General features: G+C 43.0%; 1 protein-coding gene across 3 annotated transcripts in view; it reads right to left on the reverse strand.

Annotated features, from left to right (window-relative positions):
* The window catches only part of LOC109374017 (uncharacterized), a 92,028-nt gene extending 82,928 nt beyond the window's left edge, over positions 1-9,100 (reverse strand). For 2 of the 3 annotated variants that reach the window (XM_019628273.1, XM_019628274.1), the window contains exons 1-3: positions 7,163-9,100; positions 5,818-5,932; positions 1,526-1,608 (exon numbers count right to left, since the gene is read on the reverse strand). In XM_019628273.1, coding sequence (XP_019483818.1) covers positions 1,526-1,608; positions 5,818-5,932; positions 7,163-9,080 — 2,116 coding nt within the window. In that variant the 5' untranslated portion in view covers positions 9,081-9,100. The remainder of the gene's footprint in view (positions 1-1,525; positions 1,609-5,817; positions 5,933-7,162) is intronic. The other variant, XM_019628275.1, reaches the window with a different exon arrangement.
* Between the last annotated feature and the right edge of the window lie 271 nt (positions 9,101-9,371).

Genomic DNA, 9,371 nt, shown 5'->3' on the forward strand with positions numbered 1-9,371 from the left:
AGCTGTTGTTCAGCATCTTAGCTGTGGAGGGCAGTGTCACTGGCCCTCATATGTGGGATCCAAACTGGGGCCCTCTGGCATCCCAAGCCAGTTCTAACCAATGCGCCACTCGGCCAGCCCTGTATCACATTTTTAAAATAAACTGTTATTTTAGAATTGTTTTAAATGTACAGAAAAGTTGCAAAGATAATACAGAGAGTTCCTGTATACCCCTTCCTCCGTTTTGCCTGTCAACATCTTACATCACCATGGTATTTTTGTCACTACCAAGAAACCAACACTGGAAAATTCCTATTTAAAAACTCCACACTTAATTCATGTTTTAATAGTTTTTCCACTAACATCCTTTTTCTGTTCCAGTCTCCCACCCAGGATACCACGTTACATTTAGTCATTGTGTCCCCTTAGGCTCCTCTCATCTGAGATAGTTTTTCAGACTTTCCTTGTTGTTCAGGACCTTGACAATTTTGAGGAGTACTGGTCACATATTTCATAGGGTGTTGTTTGATTGCATTTGTCTTCTGTTTTTCTTGTGGTTAGACTGGGTTTATGGGTTTGGGAGAAGAAGACTCCAGAGGTGCGGTGCCCTTTTTATACGTCATGGGCAGCATGCTGTCAACATAACTTGTCACTGTTGGTGTTGGCCTTGACCACCTGGCTGAGGCACTGCTTGCCAGGTTTCTCCACTTTAAGGTTATTTTTCCCCTTTTCATACTCTAATAAGCCACTAAGTATAGCCCATACTCAAATTATGGGGGTGGAGGTGAGTTAAGTTTTTAAACAGAAAACCAGAGGCCTAAAATGGTGTCACTTGTACTAAAGCCCATGACCTAATTACAGTTTCTACCTTCACTAGAAACGTGATCTTGATCAACTGGACTGGAATTTTCTGGTCAAGCACCAGGAAGGTAACCTATCACAGGGACCCTCTCCGTCCCCCAGAGGAAGAAGACACAATATGTATGATAAAAACCCTTGCTGATCCCCTCCCCCCAAAAGATGATGCCCTGGCCTAAAAATAATCCTTTCTCCAGAGAGGCAGCGCAGTCCCTGGTCACAGCAGTCACTTTGCCTCATGAATCCTATCTTCCTTACCATGTAAATGCAGCCCATGAGACCCAAAGAAAGATCAGCCTGGAGAGAGAGAGGTCTTTGCTGAGGCTCTGATGGGCTCATCATCATCATGCTGGCCCATCATCACAAAGAGCTACTGGGATTGAGCCTATGTTGATAGCATAAAAAGTGATGCTAGTGGCATTCAATGATAATTCTCTAATAAGGAACTGTTGGAGGAAAGTTTTAAAAATTATTCTCGAAATCACAGATTTTATGAGTGCTTCTCCAAAAATGATGTTAACAGGCTGGCAGTTGCAGAGTCATGGACCTAGGTTCCCCTGCTTCACCCCTGCTTATCAGCTCCTTCTGGTTTTAAAATCTTAATTAAGTCTGGCACATGCAACTGTTCGCTCTTCATTTCCATCTGACAGATTTGACCACTTGGCATATTAATGACTTGGCCACCTACCAACAGCATAAGAATCGGGATAAGTCCCAGTAGAGGTTCTCTCCTCTGCTTCAGCTGAGTTTGGTCTTGAAATGCTTTGAAATCTATGGCAATAAAAGCACAGGGGAACAATTTAATTGCTTGATGGCAGCGTTGCTTTGCACTTGCACAATCCGAGAAAATCATCTTTGGGAAGTTCATGTGTACATCTGCTCAATGTCATCGCAGTCACACCCAGCTCACAAAATCTCTCTTTGGTCTAAGAGATGCCCCCAGAACAAAATGGCTTCTTGGACCATTTTATTTACTAGTTAAGTAACCACAGTTCGCCATTCCTTTAATACAGAACATCAGGACTCCCCAAACAATGTGACCTGTGCTAAATTACCCAAAGACACATAATTTGGAAATATGGAGCCACCTGAAAAATATGACTACATGACACTTATGTTCAAAGGAAACAGACAACCTAATGTACAACTTAGGTAATGACAACTCAACAGACTTCACCCCTTCTCTACTGTCTAAAAATTTACAACACCAAACGTCCTCCCCGTTTTCTTATGCATAAGGAAACTCCTTTCCTTATGCATAATTCATTGCCTTTCACTTCCACTCTCCGCGTGTTCTTACGTGTGGATGGACCCCCATGCCAGTTGCCCTGAGGGCAGACCCCAGAGAGCAGCCCCATTTCATTAACCCATTGGACTAAAGCAGCGCCACATGGTAATAAGGACGCCAATTACTGGACCTCAGGTTTTTCTCAGCATTTACCACCCACCATTCACTTCAGCCCAACATCTCAGGCAGAATGAGCCCACTTAATAGGCCCTCTCAGCAAGCCACTCACAGAGCACACTTCTGTTACACGTGCTCAGGGCACTGCAGTCTCCTAACCAAGCAGAAACTATTACTTTTGTAGCCTAATACAATGGAAATTCTATGTATATAGTTGTTGTACTTTGTTTAGAAGACAAACAAAGCCAAAAAAGGATGAAAAAAGGCAGGAGTTGTAGCTTCCTGTTCCCATACAATTTAAAAAGTTATAAATAGATGGGGAAAGGGATAAGCATTGAGAAAACATTTTGCTACAGAAATAAATTAAAACCTTAAGTATTTAGACAATGGAAGAAGCAAAGAGAACTGCCACAAAAGCCACCTCTGCATATGAAGAACTATACAAAATGTTACAAATGTCAAAAGACTGTTCTAAACACTGGAATGCATTCATCTCAAATCACTTTGGTTATTAATTGCCTAAATATTTCCAAGATTTTGCACAAGAAAAAGATCCATTGCAGGATTTTAGGTCAGGAAAAAAAACTGGGCTACACATTTGGAAGGTAGAGAAAAAGCACTTGACCTTTGAAAAGATGTTTGTCACAGTCTGTTTGTAGCAGGGATTGCTAAACCAACCTAACGAGCCTGCATGCGGAAACAGCATCATCCACTAGAGGCCAGAATGAGACTGTTGTGTTCAGTGCTACTGAGGCCACTCAGTTCCAGGAGGTATCAGCAGGGGACAGGTTCCAGGACCCGTGCGGATACCCAAATCCTCAGCTGCTCAAGTCCCTTATATAAAATGGCACAGTATTTGCAAATAATGCACACACATCCTCCCGTATACTTTAATTCATCTTATACTACTTACTTATGGATTACTTATACTACTTGATACAATATAAATGCTATGTAAATATTTGCTATGCTGTACTGTTTAGAGAATAATGACAAGAAAAGACGCCTGCACATGTTCAGTACAGACGCAACCAATATAGGCCTAATTACATAGTTAGTATACATCAGCAACAACATCACATTTTTTTTTCCAAATATTTTCCATCCACGGTTGGTTGAATCCACAGATGCCAAATCCCTGGATACAGAAGACTGACTGTACGAACTTTGGGAGAAATGAAGCACAAGAACATGAATGAGTGACACCACAACTGTCTGTGACATGCCAACCCTATACATTTCTGAATCCTCTTACACAGAGTTCCTTTCCACAGCCAAATCAGTGAGCAAACGAGGCACTGACAGGACATCTGTCAGCAAGAGCTGACACTAAGGAGGACTCAGACACTGGAACGAAAGTGGATGGAAGGAGAGAAGGGAAGAAAAGAGGATAGAGGAGATAGGTGTTGGCAAGAGAGAGGCCAAGAGTCAACCGTGTAGCTGATATAGGCAACAGGTAGAGAAAATGCCTCTCAAGCTCTCAGACCAGAATAGACTGTGAACCGGCTGCAGCCTAGTATGTGCGTGGAAAACTGGTTAATTACACGCAGCACATGAACACTGTGGAACAGGATGCAGCCACTAGTGATGAGATTGACCTGTCCATTGGGATGGAAAGACCTCTAAGATCTTATTATGTAAGAAAGTAGTTTATGCGGTAAAGGATGATTACTAGAATTAGTGGGGTGATCATATTTTAAAGTATAAAGATATTGCATCACTATATTGTACACTTGAAACTAACATAATCAATGTAAGATTGTATACCAACTATACGTAAATTAAAAAATAAATTTAAAAAAAAAGAAAATAGTAGACAAGATGCTTCTTAATGATGGCATTTGTGTACATTTGTTACGGATATGCACAGACACATACCCACACACTTATGTAAAATATTTCCAAAGAGGAGATACACACACACATACACACAAACAAACAAACAAACAAACAAAAACAAGAAGGCTCCCAATTAGGGCCATGCACTTGCTAGTTGACCCCATTCAGCTCCTTTCCCAGAGCCTCCCCTCAGTTTTTATTCAATTTTCATCCAGTCAGACACTCCTGGCTACCATATTTAAAATCACAACCCCCCCCCAACACGCTCTATCCTCCTTTGCTGCTTTATTTTGCTCTAAAACACGTATCGCCATCTGCTATATTTCATGGTTCACTCATTTATCTGTGTGTTTCATTTTCCGTCTCACTCCACTGGAATGTAAGCTTTATGAAGGGAGGAACATTTTTGTCTGTGTTGCTCACTGCTGTGTCCCCGGTGCCTAAGGCAGTGTCTACTCATAATACCGTCTCAAAATGCTTGTTACAAGAATTAGTTAAGTCAAGCCCTCTGTTGTTGTTCTCTGAAATGTGAAAAAAACTAGAAGTTTCTCATGGTTACGAAGGGAACGAGATGGGTGAAGCAGCCACTCTGGACATGACCTCCAGTTGACTTTCCTCCAGTTGACTTTCCTCCAGAAGTGGGTCCAAGGAATCAAGGGCATCCTCTTTCTGTTGGGCCTTACACTCTGGGACTTTCCACTTAAAAGTGTTCACGATCTGGAATGAGTTGGATGCAAAGTACTAACAGGGGAAATGCAGCTACTCATAAACTTTTGATGGAAAAATAGCCCTCCTCTTCCAAAAAGGCCATTCACTCCAGCCAGTGACACCGGTTTGGGAGAACACTGGAGAAGCCGGGGAAGGGCACCTACCTTATCTACCTGGCTGTTCACGGGAGGGCAACTGCCCTCATGTTCTTGTCTGGAATGAAGTTCTACACTCAGCCCGCTTCTTCAGCTGCTGGTCGTACACCAAAAAGACACAGCAGAATGCCAATTAACAGCCCAGCCAGGATTCTTAGCAGGCAGGAGAGTGTCTTCCTATTACCATATTTTGCTGAAATAATTTTGAATTGTGCCTCGGAAGTAGAGAATGTTAGAGCTTGTATATTCTCTTTGCAGAGTTCTTGCTAATGGGGATACCCCAAACGCTAATTGGATTCTGGGGGCAACTCCTTAAGGAATCTAGCCCAATTTCACAATTTTTAAAAAATGTAAGTGTGAGAAATGTATTCAGAATAAAACATTTATTGTCATGTGGACCAATATGGTAGTTGGAGTCGGGCTAGCTGTAAATATTAATGGGATTTTTTTCTACTTCTCCATTCCTACCAACAAATGAGTTTCCTCCCGAAGATCTAGTTCTACTTAATATGTAGAGACAATTACTTGGTGCAATTTCATGGTTGGCTTGTGTTCTCTTCCGTTCTATTTATCAAGTGGCTTGCATTCTATTTTAAATGCTCTCACTCTTAAATGCATGAATATATACAGTAATATCTCTCTCCTCAGATTATCAGACCTATGACTTATTTCGAGCATTGACAAGCCAGTTCAAGATAGAGGTGAAAAGGGGGAAATACACCACATCATCAAACCACATGATAGACCTTCAGTGCATAATTGATTTCACCACATAGTATAAGCTAGATTAACTAATTTCTCAGAAGACTGCCAATGTTGATACTTAGCTATTTAAAATTAATAGTATGTGGCAAAACAAAAGAGTAGTCAAACCTGAGCTTCACGTCTCCATGTTTATGAGATGAACTTGCAGTGCTAGACATTTCCCGGTACCCCCCACAGCCGGTCATTCTGGATGTCGTTTCAGGGGTAGCAGAATATAACTTCCCTAAAAATAGAAAATAAGAAGTTACAAATCCTTCATGTTGCAGATAGATTTTATTTTGCACACAGATTTATTGTGTACATAGATTTTAGTTTGTAGATATACACTGATATCTGCACTGATGGAAGGCATGCCACTGAGCTTTCCAAATCGTATATTATACGCACACTTGAATAAGTATTGTCTTCTACCATTTGCACTATCTCAAAATAGCTTGGGAATGTTGTATTTTCCTATTGCAACAAAGTATATAACCTAGTTCCAAAAAAAAAAGAGAGAATGAATTCAAATAAGAAAACATTCTTGCACACAGATCTAGCAAGAAGTTTTAAATTCCTAATCTGAGTTTACTCTATGAAATGAAAATGCATTAATCATGTTCTATTTACACAGCACTCAACTTGGAGAGGGAGATTCTATTTTCTAATGCTTGGTTATTAAAATATATTTTATATAAAAGGCATAAAACGCTTATTTCCATACAAACTACTAGACAGCAAAATGCATAGAATCATCATGCTCATGGAAAATGCAACCACCTGACAGAGAGATATATTCAACCAGAAGAATGCTATAGCCTTTATCTTTCAGAATAATTACTTTCTAAGATTATTGTTAATTAGCTAATGGCTTTTGATCTGCCAAAACAAAACTAATATTTGCATAGCATCTTACAGTTTATGGTTTACTCTGATAATTTTTCCTGACATGGCATGAATGTTTGTGTCCCCTCCAAAATTCATATGTTGAAATTCAACTTCCCAATGTGATGGTATTCGGCGGTGGGGCCTTTGGGAGGTGATTAGAATTAGCTGAGGTCATGGGGGTGGGGCCCTGATGATGGGCTTAGTGCCCTTATAAGAGTCATGAGAGAGCTTGCTTCCCCTCTCTGTTTCCGTGAAGTGAGAACACAGTGAAAAGACAATCATCCAAGAACTAGGAAGCAGTCCCTCACTAAGCGCTTGATCTGTCAGCCCTTGATCTTAGACTTCCCAGCCTCCTGGGAGAACTGTGAGAAATAAATGTTTGTTGTTAAGCCACCCAGTCTGTGGTATTTTCTTTATAGCAGCCCAAAGAAACTAAGACAATTCCCATTTTATATTAATGGAAAATGAAGCTAAGAGGCAAAACATGTAGGAGTCTGTGTCTCATCCCCAGTGGCCATGTGACATGCTGTACAAGTGCCAATGAGTTTGCTACTCTTCCCCAGCTTTGGTTTCATACCATAGTTACCTTGAAGTTTCCAAATGCTGGTCTCTTCTGGAGCTGTCTGTTCCACACAGCCTTGTCCTTGGGGACAGGTGCCCTTCTCACCTTCCACAGCCACATCACTCCCACACCCATCTCTCCACTCCTTAGTCTCCCTATGTAGGCTGGCCCCTTTAGACCGGCCTTTTCCTTCTGGAGATGTGATTGCTGACTCTGATTCAGATTGTCTGGGCCCCTGGAAAGGCAAAGAGGAGTTCCTCTCTTCGGAAGAGAGACCCCTGATCTTGTTCAGCATTTGCAAATAATAGAAATATGTCTCCAGTACACTGGCCCCTCGCTCTGGTTTATGTGCTGGCGCATCACTCCAGGAGAGGCTATCGCCAGCATCCCGGGGTGGGAAGGATCTCTTCAAACCAGTTTTGGAAATATCTCTGGAAATGAGATGGCTTGAAGAAAATGTCTCTTCCTTTTGCTCATGAGTGGTTTGCATGGTGACCACTCGGGGTGTCTGTGTGGATCCACCATCCATCTTAGGTGGTGGCCATTGGTCAAACCAAGTGCTGCTGCGTGTACCATGTGCATCCGCAGTGGCACCCGGACGTACACAAAACACAGCATTCTCCAAGGGGCCCTCTGACACACTCAGCGAGAGGCTGGCAATTTCAGGGGCCACATAACTTTCAGGATGTGTTAGGTCAAATTGCCTCTGCGTTATCACAGGAGGGCTGCTTTTAGCAGAACTATGCACACTTCTGTTAGGACCACCTCTTGGCACTCTCCTCATGATAGTCTTCCCCATGCTTTCTTTGATAGTACATTTCCATTCATTTTTATGCTTAGTATCAGTTTGAGGGGAACACAAACTAAACCCCACATTTTCTGATTCCTTTCTTTTTTGACTAGAGCTGTCATAGGGGGTTATCCGTTGACCCCAAGGCAGTCTCTGAATGGGGTCTTCACCTCTGGAGCTGTCAGCCTGGAATTCCCCTGTGAGATCCTTGGCGGTCCCCACAGGGGACTCTACTCCTGTGCACTCCTCCCTGACTTCACCCTCCAGGAGTGTGTCCCCAGGGGAGGAACTGCCCCTTAGCATTGTGGTTTTCAACACCACTGTGCTGCTGTCACTTGTGGGAGACAAGGTGACTCCTGTAAACCCTCTACACTTCCTGCCTAGAACTCCCCTTCGAACTGTCCCTTTACTTTCTCGGGGTTCATCTGAATGGTCTTCCTCTGAGCTGTCTGTCAGTGGAGTCCAGAAGGAACCATTTCTGGAAGGGCTCTGACTGGCTTCCTCTAAAACGCTCCTCTCTTCAGAAGTGTGTCTGAGTTGTGGCGGAGCCCTCAGCCTCTTAGGAAACATCTCATCCTCACTGGGGTTCTGAATACCACTGTCTCCTGCTCTGCTGTATGTTTGTTGAGCATTATCTTCCTGTGGAAGCCTATCAAGAGGGCATCTGGCAGCTCTTCCCTCTCCCTCATCCCTAACCGTAGTTTTTTGCCACCTGCAAGACTGACTGCCTTGAAAACCCTCCTTCTGGAAGGAACTTAGAAATTCTGAAGACACGCCCATTTCTGACAAGTTATTCTGAGGGCTTAAAGAGCAGCTGAGAATGTCTGTTCGTGTGATGGACTGGTCCTCTTTGAGCAGGGGTGGAGAATCAGGTGACCACAGAGGGGTATTTCTCTTACTTCCTAGAGCCCTTGAACTTTGGCAAAGGTTAGACTGGGGGAGTCCTAGAGACTTCAACCCATGCTCTTCTGGAGGATTGGACAAGAACTTCTGGGCCCAATTTATAACATGTCGCAACTTCTGTATCTCAGGGACCAAATCATCATCCAGCAGATGGAGGTCCAGTTCTGTTGGGAAACTCACTCTCCCAGGTCCCTCCTGGTGCCTGTGGTCCTGACACCGCTCTGCTTCCATGGGAGCACCTTTGGACATTTCCTGCAGTGGGGGTTTCTTTCCAATTGCTAAATAACGCGGTGACGTCTGATGGGCTCTCAGCCTGAAGGTTTGATTTTTCTGGGTGATTCATGTTGGTGTCCTGGGAAGTTGTCAACACCGGTTGGTCACCATTTCTGGAATCATCACCCTTGATGATCCCAATGCTTTCATAGTAAGCCACACGCTTGGCCCGTAAATGCTTTAGGTCATGGGTTCGAGGAGTGTCTACCTCATTCCACAAAGATTGTCCAGTCAGTGTGGGGGGTAAGGGGTCCATCTGCAAATAAA

The sequence above is a fragment of the Hipposideros armiger genome, unplaced genomic scaffold, assembly GCF_001890085.2.
Source record: "Hipposideros armiger isolate ML-2016 unplaced genomic scaffold, ASM189008v1 scaffold_777, whole genome shotgun sequence".
Taxonomy (NCBI): Eukaryota; Metazoa; Chordata; class Mammalia; order Chiroptera; family Hipposideridae; genus Hipposideros; species Hipposideros armiger.